Source organism: Nelusetta ayraudi, unplaced genomic scaffold (genome assembly GCF_046127955.1).
Source record: "Nelusetta ayraudi isolate G7.1 ecotype Tasmania unplaced genomic scaffold, CSIRO-AGI_Nayr_v1 ptg000016l, whole genome shotgun sequence".
Classification (NCBI taxonomy): domain Eukaryota; kingdom Metazoa; phylum Chordata; class Actinopteri; order Tetraodontiformes; family Monacanthidae; genus Nelusetta; species Nelusetta ayraudi.
Genome location: NW_027466066.1, coordinates 6,524,972 through 6,548,148, shown reverse-complemented (window position 1 = coordinate 6,548,148; position 23,177 = coordinate 6,524,972). Strand labels below are relative to the sequence as shown.

Here is a 23,177-nt window from a genome sequence, read left to right as displayed (position 1 = left end):
CTCTGGACTTTTGGGTTTAAGAGACAAAGTGGAGACAGAGAAAAAAACAAGAGAAAGAAACAAATAGAAGCAAATACCTATGGAATCCAAAGACTTTTACTCAGGGGGTAGTGCCACATATTATTTCTTTTCTTCACTCTACTTTTCTTTGTTGATTGTCGTGCAAAAGCTCCCCTGATTCTACAATAGGGGCTATTGAGCAGCAAAGGCTGACTTTGAGCATCGACGTTGGCTCCGTTCCAGGGAGAGGGTTTCTTTTGAGGAAACGAGGGAGTAAAGGCTACACACACACACGCACACGCACACACACACATGCACACAGTCCCACTGTACACCTTCTTTTCTTATCCAGACTGCTCATGGGAGAAGGATAGAAGTCTTTTAAATCATGCGGATCTTAAATCCTTCGTTTAAAACACACACAGACCCCTAATCTTTTAGCTAAGCCCCAATTTTTTTGATCCTCAAATTACAGCTTTTGAAATACAGCGTGCTGTGTCGCCTTGCAGCGCAGAAGTTCTGCTTTGGATTCCAACGCAGGCCCTTTTCTCTGTGGAGTTTGCATGTTCTTTAGTTTAGTTCCACAGTCTAAAAACATGCAAGCTGGGTGAATTAATGACTGGTTCATGGGTGTGAATGCATCTTTGTCTATACATGTCACTCCAGCAGTGGACTGACAGCTTATCACGTCTGTGCACCTCAACATAACATAGTTAGGATAGCCGTGAGAGAGAAAGAGCGAGTGGTGATTGAAAATGGATGAATGAGTGTAACGTGACTGTGTTTGGAGCAGCTACCAACAAAAGCTGAAATAGTTGTAGAAGGAAGAACCCAGTGAAAGCCTATTAACCTTTATGGGGTACATTCTTACTCGCGTTATTTAAACCAGGAAGTTTGCTTCCTGTCGGTGTGTTGGTGTAATGGACTCTGCGTGACGGCAATAGTGCTATTTAAATGCTCTGTGTTGTTAGCGTGGGATCGCACACAACAGCTCCCAGCTACGGGCCGCTATACTTGCGCATGTGTTTTGTAGGTGTGGGGGTTTGTGTGTGTGTGTGTGTTTGTGCGCTTGCGTGCTGCATCGCTCCGACCCCATAAAAATCATGGGTGGCCAGTCTGTTTACTGTGTGGGTTTGCAAACAATTCTCACTCATTTGTCCACAACCAATGCGTAGTTCGCAGTGGTGTAAATCTACTAATAAGCCTAACCTGAGTGCTGTCAGCGCTAATCATTGTTTCCGTATTTCCTAACGATGAGAAAGCGCACCAGGACCTCTCGCCCACAGAAAGCACACAGTAAAGTTCCTCATAAAAGTTCTTTTTTTCTCTCTCTTTTGTTTTGGCTTTTTATTTTTTTGGCAGAAAAGTTGCGTAGATCAAGTCATTGTGGAAATCATCTGACGAGCCGGAAAGATTTATCGCTGCTAGTCATGCAAGCAACATCTGTGCATTTGGTCGGCGCACCAGTTTGGTTCGACTAAAAATATGACAGAGGAGCTATTAGATGGATGGCTGTGCAATTTTGTTGACGCTCATGTACCCCAGATGACAGAAATGCCAGAAAATCTGATCTGTGGTTTTGAGTTCAGTCCCTCAACAGCAGTTGAGTAGATCATTTGAACTACAATTGAATAAAAAAAAAAAACTGTCACTTTGTGGATCTTCTGACCTTTTTTATTGTTGTTTTTTTTCCCCTTTCGTTTTCAGATTTTCAGCTGCAAACTGTTTGTCATTGCATTTAATATGTTGAAGAACTATTAATTTTAATGTTAAAGCTCTCATATTATGTAAATTCAGATATGTCAATGACAAGCAATAATCGTGGTCACTTTGCTAGTCAGTCTAATTCTTTTATGTGCAAAAGGAAAAGAAAATACAAGAGCACAATATATTTCATCTTTTGAATATCCATTTAATGATAATAATACATTTGCACTTGTACAAATATGTTCACAGAGTTTGTTTAAAAAAAGACAACAACAAATGACAACACAAAGCTTCCCAAAATAAACAGGGAAAATTACCAATCACACTGAAAATCATCTGGATTCTCTTCAATGTACCCTATTTTACAAATAAACATTTCAGGTGCGGTCCTTTTATTTTCACCTTGGTATTTTTGTGTGGGTTCCCAGATTTGGTGAAGTACCCAAGTCTTATTTGTGGAATACTGTAGGTAGGTTGCTTCACAGAGATTAAATGATGGGTCTTTGGTTGTGTTTGTCCTCGGGTAGAGTTGTTTGTGGCTAAATGCGCTCCGAGGCATGCAGGCACAAAGAGGGGGTAACTGATTGAAATCTGATGTCTGAAGTTCTTTGCACGAGATGGAACATGCGCTTGCGTTATCACATGTTGACATATCAACAGAAAACACACACGCACACAAGGTTACTTTGACTCCTTCGTACCATGTGCACAGATTTTGATCTCACCACTCTGTCTGCAATAATAACTCTGCAATCTATCTCTACTTTAAAATCCAAGCTGTACTTACGTTTTTTTTTGTTACTGTCTGGTTAGGCCCAAGTGAGCGAAACATAGATTTTTCTTGCCAAGGAGAAACTGTTCCTTACAGAAACAATCTATAACCACTAAATACCATAATTTGCTTGTTCTGTGCCAGGCCAAGTAGTATTGTGTATGTCAGCTATGATAAAAGGACAACCCAAAAGTTGCCTTGTGTTAGAAAAATAAATAATAAATAACTCTTTAGAATTGCTTTTGCTGTGTTGTAGTCCTGTGAGTGCTCACTGTAATTAGGAGAACTGGTTTCAACTCAGTGTAGCACTAAAACAGATGGGGTTTAGTCAAGTGCTGTCCGCTGTACATAATATAATCCTGCTTACCTTCTCCCTTTGTAATGGTAAAACACTCTGAGGGCTTCATAATCGAGGAGGGGGATTTAGCCGTGAGTCTGTCCAGACTCACATCTACTTAGACTGTCTGAAATTCTGAAGGCAAAGCCCTTTGATTGACTTTGCTGGTACCAAACACGTTTTAATCTTCAAAGATTTTAAGCTGCTTTTTTGTCTTTTAGTCACAAGAGGTGGGGGTGGAGGAATCAAGAACTTTTCGCAGTCACAATGTTACACAGTTTAAGAAAAAATACCAAAACAACACAAGTATAAAAAACAAATTACAAATCAAAAAAGATTTTGAGCTACATAACACAGTACATGTGTCAGCTGTTTTCTTTGCGCAACTTCATTCTGTGTCTTAGAGGTGATTCACAGCAAGCACTGATCCCTTTTGGGCGTGTACGGAGGAGATACTGTATGTCATGCAGGGGAAAAAAATGCTGATAGTGTTTTGATGTGATATTATGATGGAAAATGGCAGCACAGCCTAATTCAGTGCACTCTCCTCCAGAAAAACACATATAGACAAGGGCACAGGCTGTTTTGTCCCTTTAACCTAGTTTTGAATAATTACAACTCCTTCAGTCAGTTCAGAAACATAGTGTGAAAGTTGATTGGTCCAGCAATGTAAGGAAGAAAATGTAGTCAAAGCAGGATACAGCATATGAAAGAAGTTTAGGCACTTACAATGCACTGAAGTCAAATCAGCAAACAATAAATGAGCATGTTTAATGTCCTGTGGACTGCTGGAAGACACTGAGTTGCCTGTTAAAGTCCAGCTTAGGTTTGTTTACCTATTGTCTAATAGCTGCATTGTCCTGCCTCTCAGCAGCTCTCTGTGTGAGAGGAAAACAGAGCTGAAGAATTAAAATCCTTCTTTAGGTCTGAGTATTTACAGCAAGCCGTCAAAAGTAAGAAGGTTTGTGAGATGATGAATTGTTGTTTGATGAACAGTGATCCTGTAGGAGCAGTACCTCATATTCCAAATTACCATTTTGAACAGCAGGTTCGGGGATCATAAGTTGAGGCTGTTTCTGAGGTAGTGCCCCATTGTCCAAACCAGCCTTAACTCCATCCAACTCCAACTGAGAGGGCTCACAGTCTAGTTCCAAGTGACCCTTGGCCCTCTTTCTCCGAAGATAATGTACCACTCCCACTGCTACGGCTATCAGTACCAGCAGTAGCAAAATAGCAATGGCAGGCACCACCATAGTGGACAACTTCTGGTCATCAAACTGTGCATCATGACCCCCAAAGGTTTCAGCAATTGTTTTCGCCTCAGTGCAGACAGTGTCTATGCCAACAGGAGCACCTAGTGGACTGGCACACACAGTGTAGGTAGAGTTGGGTTTCAGGCCTCTGAGTCTGTATTCTGGGAATGATGCTGGCAGGTTGAGCTGAATAGGCCTGCGGTCTGGTCCTGAAAGACTGTGATACATTAGACGGATTCCACGTAGGTAAGGACGCATTTCGATGTATTGTTTTAGATCCAGCAGGACTGAGGTTGAAGTTGCTTTGTGTGAGCTGATGCCAGGTGAATCCGCTGCGACAGTTGCCATCGGGACTTCAACTTCTGGTGGGGATGGTGGGTAATTAATAGGGATTTCGCAAAACACGCCAGAGGTCCCTTGTGGACAGCTGCACTCCACCTGACCGTGCTGGTCCAAACGACACACACCACCATTCAGGCATGTGTTAGCAGGACAAAAATGTTGCTCTTCATCTGTATCCACACTTCTACTACTCGGGGATGCAGGAACAGGGGGCAGGGGAGAACCATCATCTTTATATGTGGTGTTGTCACCTGCTTTGAGGACTGGAATTGCTTTGGTAGTGCTCGGAAGGGTCACGGCAGGGATAGTTGTGGTAGTAGTTGGTTTCACAGTACTTGTGGTGACTGTAGTTGTTGTTGGACAGCCAAAATCCCTGTGTCCAAGTCTTTCCACTACCTTTCCAGCATTGAGAAGAGGAAAATGGCAACGGGTCTCCTCTGTTCTTCCCAGCGTAATGCTCTGGGATCTAAGCCATTTTGGAAACCATGCTAACGTGCAGAGGCAGTTGAATGGGTTCTCTGCAATTGTGAGCTTTCTAAGCTGAGGTAAGAGTTGTGGGAACTCTTCAGGAAGACCCTGTAGACTGAGGCTGCTAATGTCCAACTCCTGTAGCTCTCCAAGGTTCCCAAAGTCCTCAGCTGTAAGAGGACCAATAGCATTGTCAGCCAGGTTGAGGTTAATCAGGCCATTGGTCTCCCTCAGCACTGTCGGAAATGACTTGAGTTTGTTTTCTGAGATGTCCAGTTCATGAAGGTTCTTAAGATTACCCACAAGCTCGTTATTCAGGCTGGTGAGCCCCACACCACCCAATTTAAGAGACTCTAGGTTTGGGGTTTGGATGTGTGAAGGACCCAAGGTGGGCAAGGAATTAAATCGAAGGTCCAGCAGCAGAAGTTTAGGCATGGAAAGAACAGGCAAGGACGTCAACCGATTGTTCTGCAGTTTGAGTTCCAGGAGGTGCTCCAATCCATTAAAGGCAGCAGGGTGGATGGTCTCTATATTATTACTATATAAATAAAGGCGCTCAAGCAGTGCCATGCCCTGGAAGCATTCCTCTGAAATGTGGGTGATCTGATTGGATGACAGATCCAGGTTTCTTAAAGAGGTCAAATGTTCAAACACCCTTTCAGGAAGTTGTGTCAATTTGTTTTGACTGAGATCCAACATTTCAAGGCTTTGCATGCCATCGAAGTCCTCTCTTTTCAAGACCTCTATTCCATTAGCAAAGAGGTATAAGTTTTTTGTGAAAGAAGGCACTCCCTTCGGAACGGTAGAGGCACGTCTCTGGAAACACAGGATAGAATCTTGCGTGGACCAGGTGCAATCTTTTGGGCCGTCGCTGGACAAGGCACCATCAGTCAGACTAACTAAAAGCAGAAGGGGCATCAGTGGAGTGAGAAAGCTCTTCATTTTGCAGGATGGTTCTCTGTCCATGCTTAGCCTAAAAAAGGAAGAGAAAAAAAAATAAAGATAAACTTTTACAGAAATAACATTGAATGCTGACAGGGTCACATAAAAACAACACCAGGTTTAAAGTCATCACTTGAATTAAGTGCGTTTGTTTCAGAATAAATTCAGTTAATTGAATTTAGTTTAGTTCCTTTTGTGGTGATCACGGTGTCATCAGTGTCAATAGGGCAATTCCAGTTCTCAGTTTGCTGTGACATTGTGGACAGAAAAATAAAGGTAGTGAGGCAGTCACTCATGTGGAGTGCACAATTTAGGCTATTTAGCCTAGGTGGCCAATCAGAGGGAGAGCAGGATTGGCAAATTTTACCATTTAATTTGTAGTGCTGCGAATCACTGTTTTCTGCCCCTATTCCTTAAAGTTTAATGTCATGCAAGTCTATGGGGTCAAAAGTCAGCTTTGTCCTAGAGACATGGGGCCACTTGCAGGTTCATCAGGATCCCTCAAGACACAGCCACGTCAAATTTGGGGCTTCTAGCCCATGAGGAACCCCGAAACCGTAAGCCTAATTCCAGCAGCAACCCTAACCCTAACCCTAATTCCAGCCTTATCACTAACCCTAATGCCATGCAAGTCTATGGGGTCAAAAGTCAACTTTGTCCTAGAGACATGGGACCACTTGCAGGTTCATCGGGATCCCTCAAGACACTGCCACGTCAAATTTCGGGCTTCTAGCATGAACAATTTCCTTCCTCCAAGGTGGGGCGTGACAGAGGAAGTTTGAGAACCACTGCCTTAAACACACTCTCAGAATAAACTTGTGCACAAAAAACTCCTTAGTAACCTGTTACTACTTCAATGAAAGGCAGGAGTTAGGTTTAGGGCTTATGTCTTAAAACAATAGATTGGTTAACATCTTTTCATCACACCCCAAGTGACTATTTATACCTATTTTATGACCTTAATGGAGCATTTGTTGATGTTCATACTACACACATACCTGAATAAGAATCCAAATATGTCTGACCTAAACGCTCTCACCCACACAGAACATTCTGTTCTCAAACTGCTTCACTAGGCTTTTCCTTAAAAAAAAGAACAAACAAACTGCTAAAGCTACTAAAACTTTTCTCCACCTGTCCCAAAATAAGGGCAGACTTTGGTCAATGGTGACATGCAGACAAATAAATACTTGTGTACTAGCATTATTTTATTGTATTTCTTTAATGGATCTCTTACATTTGCTCGATAAATCTCTGATACGCATCAATGAGGGCCTTTTTGTTTTTGCTTACACAATTTATGACTCCATGAGCCCTCTATCTCTACAACGCCATCAGAGTTGCTGTGACCTGAAATAGTTTCACTCCTTGCTGGCCTCTCAATCATACTGTTAAATAAAACACTCTGGAAATCTCTCATTGGAATGTCAGACCTTGGAGAGAAGATCAAGGGTTTCGAGAGGTGCACTAAAAAGGCATAGCGGGGTCTAGTATCATTTCACCCTACCGGAGCGGAGACATTTATTTTCCTTTTCTTTCTACATACTTTACTTTCCACCCCCTGTTGAAATTGCAACCTTCTTGGAAAGACTCCATGAACTTTTATTTTGCCCTCCACATTGTATAAACTCTGAATTCATTCACTCATGGACTGAAATGTTACTCTGTGCAACCAGATGCCAATAAAATGACCCCCCCACACCAACACACCAACCCTAAGGCTCGATTTATTCTTACAGCAAACTAGTTTCGCTTTTGGCAGTAGTTATGTAGGCAACGGAGGTAAAAGGTTACAGATTTCCCATAATATACAAATATTCCTGAAGGAATTTGTTTTTATAAGGTAAATGTACAGAGTTGCTGTGATTTTTTTTAAACTCCATTTTTGGCCAAACACAAGTCCAAAGTAAGTGCACTTTATTTCTGCTGGATATAAATGTTTTGAATCAAGTAATCAATATTAAGTGGAATAATGGAGTTGCTGGTGGGTAGAGAAAAAAAAATCCAGTCTTTCATTGAGGAAATTGAAAGTGTGGCTGCCCAGTTGCATGTATGTGTATGCAAAGCAAAAGGAAAAACAAAAGGATTAAGGAACATAAACAGGAGATGATGGAAGAATCCAAGTAACAGCTGGGACTCATACAGTCACAGTGCGGGGCGCACTTTAATTCAACATCCATGCAGGATCTGGGGAGTCGTGCATGTCCTATTCGGTTTTAAATATGTAGCCGAACTCAACCCTACGGCAGATCGGCAATCTCCACCATGCTACATTCAATCGGGGACAGATACAGGTGAAAAGTTTAGTGCCAGAGAACACAACAGCATCACAGCAGCTGTGAGACAGCAACAATGCAGATAAAACCCAGGATCTTCCCCTTTGAAACTCGACATGATGTTTCCCCCTTGCACTCCTGGGGCAAAATATTTATTTGAGTGTCCCTCATTCCAAACTGGGCCATGCACATCTGATAACCCAGCAGAGGAGAAACAGTGGTGCTGGTGGGTTGGGAGGGGCAGTGCAGTGAATAGTGAATGCCGGCAGAAGACAGATAGCCTCGGCCCGATTGGCTAGATTCTCCTTTGTTTTGATAAGAGTGACTTATGCCGGCCTTATCGGCGAGGTAAGATAAGAAGGAATTGTGGCGTCCCTGCAGTATGGATTCACAATATACCACTGGGCTGGGTGTTTTTGAAAGAAGTGCAGGTGGAGGGCCCAGCGAGGGGAAGCCAACAGACTCTGATCACCCTGAGTCCAGACTCGCTGTCCTGCTGCTCTCTTGAGTTGCAATTTCCTTTTCTGTCCCTGCACACTTGTTGAGACATTCCTAAGATAGGCGGCAATTTTGTTTAAGAACATGAGCGTGTGTACCTCTTTGGTCGGCCGTTTGGTGATTAACAGGGTGGCTATGCATGTTTTTGACAAACAACAGTGGATTTGACGCTGCTTATTTAACGGGATTTCAAACACGTGCTGACAATTGTTCTCGCGTCTGTGTTTTTCGTTCAGCTCAGGTTTTTTGCTCAACTACTGTTACAATGCAATGTACTGGCTGATCAACGGCAATATCCCTCAAGAGCTAGAAACAGTAGGAAGCCAACTCAAAGTGCGGGAAAAGGCATGGGAACGCAGTTTGTGCAACACAAAGTGAAATAAGCAGTCAGCTCCATGAAAAGAAAAATGAAAGATTCCATAAGTCCAGGCAGGAGGGAGGGAGAAGGCATTTTCTCTCTGTTTCTCGCCCAGCCTGCTTCTTATTCCCCCCTTTCTTCTTTCTTTTCGAGATTAGGAGGAAAAGAAAAACACAAGCAGGGAAACAGTGGAGACAAAAGCATGTTTCTGTCAGCAGGGGCACTGAGGTGGATAAGGCCCGGCTTTGGGAAGGTGAAGTGGGATTTGGCAATTAAATCCCTGCAGGCCAAGCATCAAGGGCCCTTATCTTGAGAGCCGAAGGCCAAAGCGGGGGCGCGATGAAGGGTCCAAGACCGGGATAGGAGAGAGGAGGGAAAAAATGGTGTATGCGTGAGTTAGGAGTAGCGGGTCAGCATGCACCTGCGTAACGCAGCAGGCTGTGTCAGAGAATGTAGGGAGGCACGGTGCCAAGTCATGGTAAGGGGATAAGGCTGCACTACTCTGCATTACAGAGTGCTCACTCCTACTAAAAAGGGCCCTTTACCCTTCATTAAAAAATACTTTCTGTCTGTGCATTAGAGTGTGATCTGCCAAAATGTTGGTCACTTCATATATGGTCGCCAACCATTCCTCTCCGTCATATCTGCCTGGGACATACATTTCCATTTGTCACAATGATTACCAAGGCACCCTGAGTAAGACTGGGGGTCCCTCAATATTCTAATTTCACCCCTCTTTCCTCCCAAGTTTTCCAGCTCCGTCTATGCAAGACTAAGGACGACGTCACCAAACACTCAGTCCTGGCGGCATCTGGAGCCTGTTATCCACAATCCATTGGGGCTATCTGTCAACATGACAGAGTTGTCAGGAGAGAAATAGGAAGGGGGAAACGAGAGCTTTGTACAACATCCAGGGTTCAACAATGAACTTAACAAGTAGCGTGCTGGATAGTGGGACATGATTGCACGGCCAGAATCACACTGCACGAGCCTTCAGTGGGTACGCTGATCAATGGTTTACCCTTTTATAGCGGCATCTTATAATGGAAAGCAGATTTTGGTCTTTTCAATTTTAGCTGTCCTGGATTTACATAGTTTAATACCCAGTGGCATTTTGCGTTTGTAACTCTGTCCCATCCCGGAGACTTTCACCAGAGTTCACATCGTACACATAACAGATCAGGTATCTAACCATCACCGGTGCTTCATTGCACAAGGAATTATGGGTAACCGCCAGTGGCACAGAGCAGAGACAGTCGTCCTGATCGATGTCCTCCACCACGTCAAGCTAGCGTGCGACCACAGAGGGAGAGAGACGGACACGAAGAATCAAAGCAGGGGTGCGCAGCGTCTGTCGCTGCCAATTGCTCTTCTCAAAGCCACAATGACGCTCCGCAGTGGTTGGGAGGAGGATTGCAGGCTGCGGTGGCTTTGTAGCGCGCTGCGCAAACGAGATGCTCCAGCTGATTGCGGTCGGACCGCAGGGACATTGTGCGTCGCTACGAACCTCGACGTGCGCGCACCCACTGCCTGCACCGTGCATGTCTAAATTAATTGCAGAGAACCTTATTAATGGGGTGAACAGCTTCCCTTTTTTCATCTCAGAATTTATGGCTCTTTCAAGGCCTGCCCAGACGGACGGTGAAGCTTTGCTTATTAGATCCTGCAGCTGGCACACTTGAAAGAGAGCATAATATACAGTCCAAGGGTTGAATGGGAGGGTAACGCAATAGTGCAACTCTCGAGGGCAAGTGGATGTTTGCGACAGCGTTAAGGGATATAGAGAGGATAGGGGGGGGGCTCACATTTTGAATTTGAGCTGCATTTAAATCATCGCGTTTAATTTGAAAAACCCGTAACGCAAGAAGGAGAAGCTGCAAGCCCAACAGTCAGTCCGGATAGCATCAGCCCGAAGGACAACAAAGGCCCTCGGAGCAGTGAGGCAGAGAGCGACTCCTTGAGGTCAGAGGTCAGACTCTAGATTAGCGTTTCCAGCGTTGCGCAACAATCCGTGTTGGCTGTTGTAACAGTGACAACGGCACCCTGTTTGACACGGGTGCACGCGGCTCTCGTTACGTGCACGAGGCAGACCTGGAGTTTGCCGGAGCCTGCGCCCGCCGACGCCGCTGTTTCTCCGGGGCACCGTGAAACCCGACTCCTCTGGCGTGTGACCGCGCGGACGTGCTCAGGTGGAGGCAGGTGGCTCGGCAGCGCCGGCGTCAGGTTCAGACAGTACGAATTCCCCGAGGAAATTTGAACCGCTTCCTTCTCTTTTACTGCAAAAGGAAATGATGGATTGTGTTGTAGATGCTCGTCTCGGCTTTTTGTTTTTCTTAAACCACACTAGTTAAAGGGGAGGTGGGGGCCCTAGCGGGAGACACAGGACGCACTGTCTGAAGTCGAGGCTTCCCTCCTTCTCTCTCAGTTTACACACTGCGTCCTTTTGTTGAGCAATGCCTCAACACCGAGGCGTCTGTCACCGCCGCGCCCATCCCTCTGACCTCTCAAGACAGATAGTCGAGCGGGTCACAGTTACATTTCTGCCCTTCTGCCAAACACACAAAGGTGTCTGTTTAGGATCTCACCACAGGGTTCGCGTTACGCCGCTACAAAGGCTCTCAGAGCCCCCCTGGCAACTTTGGCTTTAATCATGTCCTTCATTAGCTGTGGTGGGCCTTGTATCAGTCTTTTGTTAACAAAAAAAAAACAAACTCTTTTGTCTCCACCCGAACAGAATCTCTTAATGTTGAAGGTCCAAAACTGATTCGTTGTTGAATGAATCTAGAAGGTGACGTTGAATTTGAATTGTCCATTGGCAAGCTTATATTAAACTTCACAGCCTCTCGTCTGGGTGTCTGTGGACAGAAGCACAAGTAACACCTCTCACTCATCCCCATTAGTCTCTTTCCTCTTCTTTTCCTTGCCTTTCTCTCTCCCGTCGTGTTATTTCCCCCAAGCAGGCCACATCACCTCAGAGCTCCCAGTCATGTAAACATGACCCAGTCACTATGAGACGGTAAAAATGGCTCCCCGGTGACTCCTAACTGCTCGCTGACTCGCTGATCCCGGGTGCCTCATACAGAGCTTGGCCCCGAGCCGGCACAGTAAAATGTTTGCACTGCATTGGCCCGCAGTTAAAAGCAGCTGGATGGACCAGTTTTATCTGTCAGCCACAAGCCAGGATTAACGTGCGCAGTCCGACGCCTCGTGCCTTGTGACACATTCACAACATTTCTTTAGGGCTGGTTTGCGACGAGGCCAGCCCATCGGACATGGTGTCACCTCTCAACAATCCTGCTCGCCATGAACAGAGTTTTTGAAATCTGAGTCGTAGTAGGAGTGTATGACATTTAGTCTAGTTGTATTAATAAAAAAAGGTCTTTGGGACATACCAACATGGATGATTGCAGCTTGCGACCTTTGCAACACCGTGTAGGAGTTCAAACACGAGAGCAAGTCAACCGGAGGGTGTATGTCATTCAGGCGGCAGGCAGGCACGCTGACTGGCGGCTGACGATCCTCCTTAGACAAACAGTGTCACACGCGCTCGTCGACAAAACACCTCTCGACAATTATCCGTTTGCCTGTTTGCGCATACAGGCCGAGTTTCATGTTGATCGTTTGAGCATACTGCGGCTGCTTGGCAGTGGCGCGAACGCATTTCCGCAGAGGCATCCGATGACACCTCTGCAACGGCAGCGCGGCCGTCAATTAACAGGCTGCGCTGTTATTTGACACATCGCCAAGTATTCGTGACATCTTACCCCTGGCTGCCACCGCCAGCTCCCCTTCCTCCCGCTCAGGTTTGTTCATGTAGCCGCAAAGAGCATGAATGGAATCCGGTGGATGGAAGCGCGTCTCCTTTGCCCCGCGGGGCTTTTTGTCAACTATGTAGCTGTCAGAGTGTTCATTAGGCCGGGGACCTCGTCGGGGTGTGAGTCATGGCTGGCGCGGCAAACAAGAGACTCGAGTGGTGATGCGTAAACATCGGGGTTCAGCAACGAATCGAAAAAAAGGTGCCGACTTGGAAAAAAACAGTGAATTCGATACTTGAAATACTTGAAACAATATTTGAAAGTCATGACTGTCAATAATTCAGGACACAACAAGTTTACTGGTCTCTTCCTTTGAGCCTCCAAAACTGAAAAACAAACTTCTCATTTCTTCTCATCGCAGCCTTGTCTCTATCGTAAGCACGGCTTTACTCCACGATGAAGAAACCCTTTTCCTTGTGCCACAAGATGGCAGGTCCTGATTACACTGTCACAAAGGAATTTATTGTGAAACTAATGCCAGTGTCGTAGACGCGGTCCCGCAGCAGTGCCCTCCTCCTTCTTGACATACCTCTGTGTTTGTCTGCTGTGATAAATCTTCTCATTACTTTAGTTCTTCTTCACATCTACCTATTTGTTTTTTTTCATCCTCCACAGCTGGCTGACTTTTACTCTCAGGTACAAGACAGAATCCTACCATCCAGTGTCAGCCTCCCTCCCCAACTCCCACCCCTGGTGTAATTAGCACACCAATCTTATCTCCGCGGTGGTAGAGACATCAGTCAGCGCCATTATTATTAAGACCTCAGCGTTGACCTTCCAAGGCAACAATTTGCCTGCAGCAGGTGTACACCACCAGACTATTCTTCATGCTGAACACAAACTCGACAATAACATGCAGAGGGAGTGTTCGCCAAGTGTACATGAGCCCCACCGCTGCCGTCGCCGCCCTCTCTCGTTCCCTTGTCAGCACACGCAGTAGGACCCAGCAACTGTCCACTCGATTGCCCGAAGGAAGTCAAACCAGTCAATCATCAGAAAGCGGTCCAAACTAGCAAACCATAAACTCTCCTCCAAAGGCATTTACAAGCACGATCCACTCAAGATGTAAATCAGTATCTGCAGGCGAGAGTGTACAAGGCAGGCAAACTTCAAGTTTACTGTTGCTCGTTCGTCAAAAGGCGGCTCAGGAACAGAGAGCAGTTCATCTAGTATTCCCTTATCATCACCTCCCCCATCCCACGCACAGATATAAACAAACACGCGCAATCTAAAAACCTTTCGGCAGACGGGTTCAACTTGCTCGAGTGCCTCCAAACCGTTGCATTCTGGCGGTCACGCGGGTTTCTGTCAGTTAAACGCGAAACCACCGCGCTGCATTTCCTCGTGCTGTCATCTCGACCCATGATTGATGTTTTGATGTTTTCCTTTTGTGATTTTTGATTTTTACGCCTGAGGTGATCTGGCCGGGCACTGGCATATGGAACCGTACCAAATGTAACAGTGACGATTGTAGGAAACGAGTGCCATATCTTCAAATGAAATGAAGCGGCACAGCTTGTAAATTATTTGGCTGCGATGTGAAGCACAGAGTGATCTTTCCAAAGGCCTTTTGCCGGACTTCTGATGAAAGCAGTTTGACGTGACAACTTTCATCAGGGCTTAGGTATTGTTTTTCGGATTTATACTCTATGTTTGATTCTTTTATTACTGAAAGACAAACCAGTCCCATCCCTGCTGCTGTATTTGTTTTACTAATACGGCCGCGGCAAAGCGTACACATGCGGCCGTATCTCCCACATAGCACAATTTTATTTCTCAGAACTGAGATTTCTTGGCGATTGAAACAAAAGAAAAGGGCACAATACCGGCCATAACCGGATTTCTTAAGCCCATGCCATTAGTGTAAACTGCTGTAATCAGTCGGCTATCTGTAAGTCTGCACCTCGCTACTAACTACTAGCAGGCCGCGGAATGAATAAGGCTTTGTTGTTGTTACAGGGTGGGGGGGGGGCTCTCACATCCATTGGCGCACATCATCAGGTGAGCAGATTCCTGAGCTGACCTGTAAACACACACGCACTCACAACGCAGTACATTCTTTGTGTGTACATGTGTGTGTGCGTGTGTGTGTAAGTTCAGTCTGCAGGAATATCGCGGACGCCCCTGTGTTTGCTCTCTTCCCTGTTTGCCTTCAGGCGGAACTATTGACGTTTTTAACTGGTGATTAAACACATTTGCCATTGTGTCCAGCTGTTAATAGGCAACGCATTAAGTCGTGGTTTTGGCAGAGGGGAGCGTTGTTTTTCGACCTTCACGACTGGAAATTCTTCGCACACGTTTAAGTAAACACAAGCGCAGTTGTGTTTCGAATGTATTGTGCACCCGAGTTACAATTCTCTCAACTTTGACATAATCATGTTCTTTGAGACATTCTTGCACAAAACCTTCACCCTCATTTTACTACATATTCCAATAAATGCATGCAGGTGCGGCGAAGATATCCACTCACACCATCACGGTCCAATTCGCGGTCTCTTCCGATAGCTTTGACGATGCAACAGAGTGTGTTGACATTAAACAAAACACACTTCCTGCGTGGCCAATTACATTCATAAAAATATAAAACTCCCCTTTTACTTGTGCTGCAATCTAAAGACGACGAAACTAAAGACTCGGCAGCTTTCCTCAAACAGGGTCGGCCCTGGAAGGCTAAGGCAACAGCTTGAGGGAGTCGCAGTGTGTGTGAGGCGACACTCTCCTCCGTGAGTGTGTGTGTGTGTATCTTTTCAAGCCCACACAGTCCCTGTCACAGCTCATTGGTGACCGGCACAACACAGGGATGAGGCAGGACAGAGGGCGAAGGTTCAGGAAGGGGCCGCGGAGAGGAGCGTAGAATCGGAGTGGCAGTTTTCACCAGCGCCTCACCGGTTAGATACGAGCCAGACCATGTGATCGCGATTATTCCTGGTTTTTATGTTGTTGTTTTTTGTTGTGAATGTCTGGATCAATGATAATAGCGGAAATATTGATTAATTCTGGGGCATCTAAGCTTTATATTATTTAAAAGTTTTTTATTAATTTTATATTTGAGTGAATAGTTCCGTTCGAGAAAGAAAACTTCCATTCTTCTTTGTACTTTATAATGAAACCTCCGCTGCTTTAATGAAACTGTCCAATGCAAGTGTGCGCGCACGTGTGTGCGTGTGCAAGTAGAGCTGCTCAAGTTCCGCTGCCACTGTTGTCAAGAGGCTCAGCACTGTGTGAGCGGACAACATTGAGGGCGCAGGGTGTTAGCGGTTAGCGCCCTTGTGGATGCAGCCCTGCCATGCTTCATGATCGACGCTGATGAAAAATTACACTGTTGCTGGTGGAATCTGTCTCACGTCATTTTTAATTTCCTGAATGCGCTGAAATCTTTCCCTTCCTGTTGACAGCACACTTATGCTGCAACAGCGTAGCTGGCAAGTCTTGAATTTGCAAGACATTTTTTTTACGAATGAAACTGTCTGCGGTCATTTTTGGGCCTCACTCACCCGGTGAAGAAGCTTCCTCCCTCCGACTCTGGCTCCACTCCTCTCGGTTTCAGGCCTCCCTTCCCTGGAAATCCAAAAAAAAACAACAAAAAAAACCAAAACAGTTACACCTTTTAGCCAAAATATGTTGCAATCCTTCTCCCCCTCTGGCCCCTCCTCCCTCCGGTCATGCAACGTTAATCGCCTCCGAGCATTGCAGGAAGTTGTTTGCCTGTTAATTGGTCGGATTCCAGCTGTGTGCAGGAGCGTGCTGAGCTCCGGCAGGCTGTGTGGCAGCGCAGGAGAGAGAGAGAGAGAGAGAGATGAGGAGCGGGAGAGGAGGAATGCGGGCCGACGACTCTCCCACTCCGCCAGCTCTGTAGCGTCCGACGCTATCAGCACATCATCCACAGAGCAGCCGCAGCTGCGTGACATCTTCACAGCGTGGCTCCCGCCGTGATTTGTTAGAGTCAGTTTTGCCCCGGCCGCCTATTTATAAGTTCACTCGGGTCAAATTCATATATTCCACACAAAGGAGCTGTTAGGTTTGTCAGCACTAAACCTTTCAGTTATGTATGTGGGGATTTTTTTGTTTTGGTTTTCTTTGTGAGGGCGTCAGGCGGAGGGCAGAAAACCAAGCCGTTGGCGATACGACCTCGACACACGGCGACGTGTCGGCCCATCAGAACCCGAGTGAAAAGCTCAACAGCACGCGTTAATTCTTTTGTACCAAACGGAAATAAAAAACAAAAACAGTTTAAAATGCCATGAAACGGTAGGCCACGCCACAGACCTCCACGGTATTTAGTAGTTAGGGGTACATTTACCCAAGCACACATTTGGTCACGTCTGCTTTTTAAATTTGCACAGGCAGACGCAGTACAAGAAACAACATGATGTCACACCAATCACAGGCCATTTCCCTGTAAAGTTTTCAGTGCCGAAAAAATGTTTTTGTCCTTGGATGAAAGGCCAAACTAGATGGAGACAACTTTTGTGAAATTAATTTTTTAAAAAAAGGGGGAAAAAAGCAAAATATCATCGAGTGCCATGGTTTTAAGATCAGTCCAAGACTCGGAGCCGTCTGTCACCTGTTAAAATGGAGATCGGTGTCATTCAAAAGGTACTTTAAAAAAAACAAAAAACGATCTATTACTCTTGCTGATCGCCCTGCTGTGCATCCCCTGCACCAAACATGTTTACGCCCAAAAATAACCAGAGCGTGTTCTGGCCCGGCGGCAACGCATCCGTGTGTGTTTATTCGAACTGAGGAGCGTCTGACGGCGCTGCTCGGAGGTTTGTTTTCCTTGTTGTGTAAACTTGTCGCATGTTGATGTGGTATTTGAATACATTTCGCAGGTCCGCTTAGGTAAATTCGGCGATGCGTGCTCTTGGAGAGACGGAGGCTCGCCGTCTTGTGTGTCAGCAGCTGACGGCGGGCAGGCTCGTCTTAAGACAGTCTCCAGCCTGCGTCTCGAACGCAACCCTCAGAATTTATGGAATTCACCTGACAGCACAGCTTTGTGAGAGGGCTGACTGACGCAGACGTCATGCGTTTTCTCATTTTTTTAAAGGTGTGTTTTTGACCCAACAATAATATTCTCTCCTTTGCCGTTTTCATTTATAAATTTAAAGGGCCAGTATGTAACAAATGCAGGCATCTCTTTGCATGAAATGTAAATAAAAATGTATATTAGTTTTATAGTTAGATACAGGGTAAAAAAAAAAAAAAAAGACTTCTTGTTTTTTTTTTTTTATTTACTGTTAATCCAGGGATACGCAATACTTTCATATCATAGGTGCTGCTTCATCTTTTAACCGTCTAACATTACAACCACTCAGTAGTCGGTGTAAACAGTCCAAACCTAAAAACAGGAAAAACAATGCGTGAGACAAACGGTGTTGTGCCTTGTTACTCCGATTCTGATCCGCCGGTGACAAGTTGTGACTCGTGGCGCTGTCACAAATGCCGGGCTCCTGATTAGAGCGTTGAGTGATTTACAATTAGACTGATAGCAGGTGGCGTTCAGGGGTGGGGGGGAAAGACCACGCAGACGTTTACACGTAAGAATGCGCAGATTGTTCCCTCCTCAGCCTCACCTCACCTCACCTCCACCACCACCTCCCACTGTCTAGGAATAAATAGACCCTCAGCACAGTGGCGACCGGAGCGCTTTGACGCCGTCGAATGACGTCACTCCGCCTTATGTCACCTGACGCAGTTGAAACTAAAACACACAGACACACACACAAAAAAAATGCCCTTAACGTTCCATCCATTTTTGGCCAAACATTAATCGTTAACATTTATCCCACTGGTTAAATATTTGATCTTCATCTCAAAGTCAGATCCGCCTCCCGTCCCCCTGTCCCTTGTGTGTGTGTGTGCGTGCGCGCGTGTGCGTGCACGCCCTTGCTTTTCCTCCTGCCCTGCGAGATCTGATTCGAGGCTCATTTCCTAATTACAGTGCTGTCCAGAGGTAATTACAACCTAAGATTAAGAGTCCCACTCTTTTTTTTTCCTCTTTTTTCTCTCTCTCTTTCTTTACGGGGGCGCCCACTGAAACGCAGCAATTTGTGGTGGCTTTCTGGGATGCGCTTCCTCCCGCTCATCCTCTCCTCTCCCCATCTGTCGCTCGCCCCTGAGCCTCCTCAAATACTTCCTAAAGTGTTTTTGTTGGCGTTCGACGTAAAGCTCTGCAATTCTTTTTCCCTCCTCCGTTCGGCCAGGGTTGTGTTTTGTCAAAGAAAACTAGCTGGTTGGAGAAATAGAAAAGAAAAAGAAAAGAGGAGAGACCTCTGATAACGGCGAGCATGTGTGCGCCAGTGGACACACATGACAGCAGTTATTTGTTTTTGTTTTTTTTTTTGGGAGCCTCAGTCGGGGCACTGCGAGAGCCCTCAGATCCCTTCGTGTGTGCGTGCACGCGTATATTTTTGCAGCGTTTTTTGATGTGGTTCTTCTGAACGCATCATTTGGCTGCATCGCCGAGCCCTTCTTCGATTTAGCTTGGTGGGAGCGCGGGTTCGGGTTTGCCTCCGCATACCACCAGGTCAGCATTGATGTGTGAGGCCGAGGACTTTACAGCCAGGGGTTTTGGTTTGAGAGCGCCTCTTTGTTCGAGTCAGCTCTTTACGACGGGGGATCCTCCCTCAACACCTGAGAAAGGCTCTAGGAGGTCATTAAAGTTGGTGCGTTGTGTAAAAATCACTTAAACTGTGTTTTCTGGCAATAATAATCTAGTCCGTTTCCTGCGTCTTCACTCCTCTGAAGTGAGAAAATCCACCCTGTGTCTATAGGGCTTGTGTTTACTGTTTTTTTAACACGGTTCTGGGAAGCAGCCCTCTGTGATGTCACAAAGTGGTACTGACACCTCTCTAAAGTTAGTGACAACAACACCAGCCAGCCTCTTGTTCCACCCTGTGAGACAGCAAGTTGTTTTGTTGAAAAGCCCATCAAAAAAAAAAATCACTTACAGCAGCTAAAAGTGGAGACTGTAAACAACGGGCTAAAAATGCTGTTTCCTGCAGAACTCTGCTAATTGTGATGAGCCTTCGCTTTTTTTTCTTCTTTTTTTTTGAGCTTCAACTTTCTGCCCCGTCGCCTCTCCTCTCCCTTCCCGCTGCGTGATGGCCCTCGCCCACCGCGTCCCACCTCCACCTCCCCCTCCTCAAGGCCTCTGTTGCCTCAGCACCTGACTTTTAACCCCCTAATCCCTCTGATGCAGAGGGTGAAACGGTTCAGGCACTGCCCCTAATTGGCGCACAACTTTGTGCCGGCGATGCGAGGTGTCTTTTGAAAATGTGTTAATCACCCTGCCCCCCCCCCCCTTTTTTTTTATTTGAAGAAAGAAACAAAAGTAAAGTTGCGCAACAGTTGGTGTTTCCTCTATTAGATGACTTCATGCTTCACCCTCAAGCTGGGAGATCCAAAAGAGAAAAACACAACTTTCAAAAATCCAGATTTAGCTTTTGAATTTATCGCTACATTTTCAACATCCTGGGGACGAGCGGCAGAGCAGCGGTTTCGACGTTCCCCCGGCAGTGCGCCTGCCGCTGATTGGTGACAACGTCTTTAATGACAGAGTGTCTCGGTCGTCCTCGACGTCCGCTGACCATTTCGACTTCGAACAAACGTCCCTCGAGTCCTTCAGGCAGCCCAGCGCGCTTATGTTCTGCCTTAATCCGCATTCACGCCGGCGCACGGTGTTTTATGACTTCATCAAAACAGAGAGACACTCTGACACGTGAACACTTCCAGGGGTGTGTGTGTGTGTGTGTGTGTGTGTGTGTGTGTGTGTGTACACTACACAACACGACAGCCGCCTCTTTCAGGAGAAAAGAGGCCTATTGTCCAAAAAAGAATCACCAACGTGTTAAAAATCAGCGCCGCCTGAACGTTTAGTGAATAATTGGCCTCCCGCGGCTGCTCTCCTGCATCGGCCGGCCTAATGCGGTCCAGCCACCGCCGCCCTGAGTGCCCGATAACATGGTAGTTTCTCTTTTAGTGTAATGACGGGGCTGTGAGGAACCACATGGCGAGGAAGCAAGCAGTACACACACACACACACACACACACAGTGGCGTGGGGGTTAATAACGGGGCTATTGGAGTAGTTTACATTGCCCACTTTGCCCCCAGGGAAGATTAGGTGATTTTTTTTCTTTTCTGCATCTGTTTGTCGGGGGTGTGGGGGAGGAGGAGGAGTGAGATGTTTATCTGCCAGAGAAGCTGCTGGAGGGAGAAACAAGTGCTGTTCCGTGAGCTGCCTCACCTGAGGGAGGCCGTTCTGTATTTTTTTTTTTTTTTATGATTTCTGCTTTATCTGCGGCCATCAGCCTGGCAGCAGGGCGTAAACGCCGGCCAGTGTGTGTGAGGTCAGTGATACACGGTTTCAAACTTACAAGCCTTCACATCAAAGTGGTCTTCAGCGATCGGTTCAGACCTGTTGCTCGCCGCCACTCCATTGTATTGTCACTTTATTGGTGAGATTTTATCTCTTGAGTGGGTTCATCACTCACTGCCTCCAACTTTCCTCACATCTCATCCGGTGTTATTTACCCCACTGCTGATTGGCTGGCAGTCAAAAACATTAGTGAAACTTAAAAAAAACAAACATATACAGGTCCAGCACGCTTCTTCACACAACATTCAACATCTTGTTGATAGTAATAATACAATGCAGCAATTAAGTTAATTACTTGTTTTGTGGAACTCAGCAGCTAAATGATTAATGTCTTTTGTGATGATGAGTGAAACAAATCACACCTCTGACTGGAATTTGGCATGGGGCACAACATCCTTGCTTCACATCAAGTCTCTGTGTTTTGTTTTTTTTTTCTCGCTGAGAGCCTCTGGTGAAATCACCAGCGACTCCCAACAGAGAGGAGATAATCTGGCCGACCAGCGAACGGCTGACTCAACCATCTGATCCCACTTTTTGACGACGGGACTTTCCTTGCGTGTGGATCCAGAAACGGCTGTGGTCGGCACGGCTCGATGCGGTCAAGACGCATGCAGGGTTCGGCTCGGCTCGGCTCGGCACGGCTCTGGCACGGCTCTGGCCGGCCCCAGTGCTGCACGGCGTCCTGCGGTGCAGCTCCGGCCCGCCTCGTTACCGCTGCGCGCACGTTTTCAATAAGCTTCCCAACGACACAAAAGCTGTTGTCCGGAGAGTAAAGTTGTAACTTGTCGCACTGTCGGTCTGCTCTTAAACTCTGCAAAGTTTTGTTTTGTTTTGTTTTGTTTTTTCGGGGCGGGAGGGGGTGTTACTATGTGTTGTAGTTGATAAAAAAAAACAACAACAAAAAAAAAAACCAACGCCATATATATATAAGAAGCAGCGCGCCAAACTAAGTCATGTCCATGATGCATCTGTGTCTGTTGTTGTTGTTGTTGTTGTTGTTGTTGCTTTTGCTTTTGTTGTTGCTTCTATGAACGCGGCAAACCCGATTTAAAAACACTTCAGAGTTTGATGTCGTCAACGTGCAACCAGCCCATCAGGCGCACTCGTTTTAAACGGACATTCACGCGACTTTACGCACTCCCTTTACGTCCCGAGCGTGAAACCCCGAAAGCGCAGGGGTGGCGTCCTGACTCGACGACTGAAAGGAGGAAAAGTCTTACCCTGAACTTCGAAGGAGTGGAGAGGTGAGCGCAGTCACTCTCCGAGTTCGTATCCAAGCGAAGCAGTTTGCCGATGTAACTCCACACCCTGAAGCTTTTCTCCGTGCGCGCTCCTCGCTCTCTCCCTCGCTCTCTCTCTCTCTCTAGCTCGCTCGCTCGCTCTCTATCTGGAAAATATTTTTTTCGTGGAGGTTTTAAACTTAGTAACAAACGGTGCGCGTTAAATCCTTGGAGAGGTACACCGACCTCCGCCTCAAGGAATGCGCTCATGTGCCGACTCCCCCTCACAGAGAGCGCTTTATTGCGGAGGGTGAGCCTAGGGGTGGGCGGGGCCTGACCGGACCAGACCGGGCGAGGCGCACGGCGCGCGCTGGAGCAGCAGCAGCAACAGCAGCAGCAGCAGCAGTCGGCTCACCTTGCAGCCAGACTGAGTGCACGGGAGGCGAATTCCAGCCTCCCCTTTCATTTACGTCTCTTAAATACTTCACTTAAAAATTCTCAGCAACATGAAACAAAAGTCTGTCCTGTGGTTTCTTTTTTGTTTTGTTCTTTTAATTTTATTGACTTGCTCCACTTTAACAAATGCAGAAAACAGCCCGTTTGTGACGTCACGGAGGGCACACCCCCTCTCCTGGGTTAGCAAAAGCAGTACTGTTCAGATGGGTAATTTCTCTGCCTCCAAACATGAGGAAGGTCTTTTTTTTGTAAGTTTTAGCAGGAATCTACTGAAACTTCGGCTGCAAACACAGGGCTAAGATGCTGCTTTCCAGAAAACCTACACGTTTTTTTCTTTGTTCATGAATCGTGCAA

General features: G+C 46.3%; 2 protein-coding genes across 2 annotated transcripts in view; one reads left to right on the top strand and one right to left on the bottom strand.

The window, feature by feature from the left end:
• Positions 1-23,177, top strand: part of coro7 (coronin 7) — a 93,828-nt gene that overhangs the window by 46,802 nt on the left and 23,849 nt on the right. The window lies entirely within an intron of this gene.
• vasnb (vasorin b) lies at positions 1,892-22,652 on the bottom strand. The gene is made up of 3 exons (XM_076024247.1): positions 22,368-22,652; positions 16,263-16,326; positions 1,892-5,852 (listed from the first exon to the last, which is right to left on the bottom strand). The coding sequence occupies exon 3, from the start codon at positions 5,843-5,845 to the stop codon at positions 3,764-3,766; it is 2,082 nt and encodes a 693-aa protein (XP_075880362.1). The 5' UTR covers positions 5,846-5,852; positions 16,263-16,326; positions 22,368-22,652; the 3' UTR covers positions 1,892-3,763.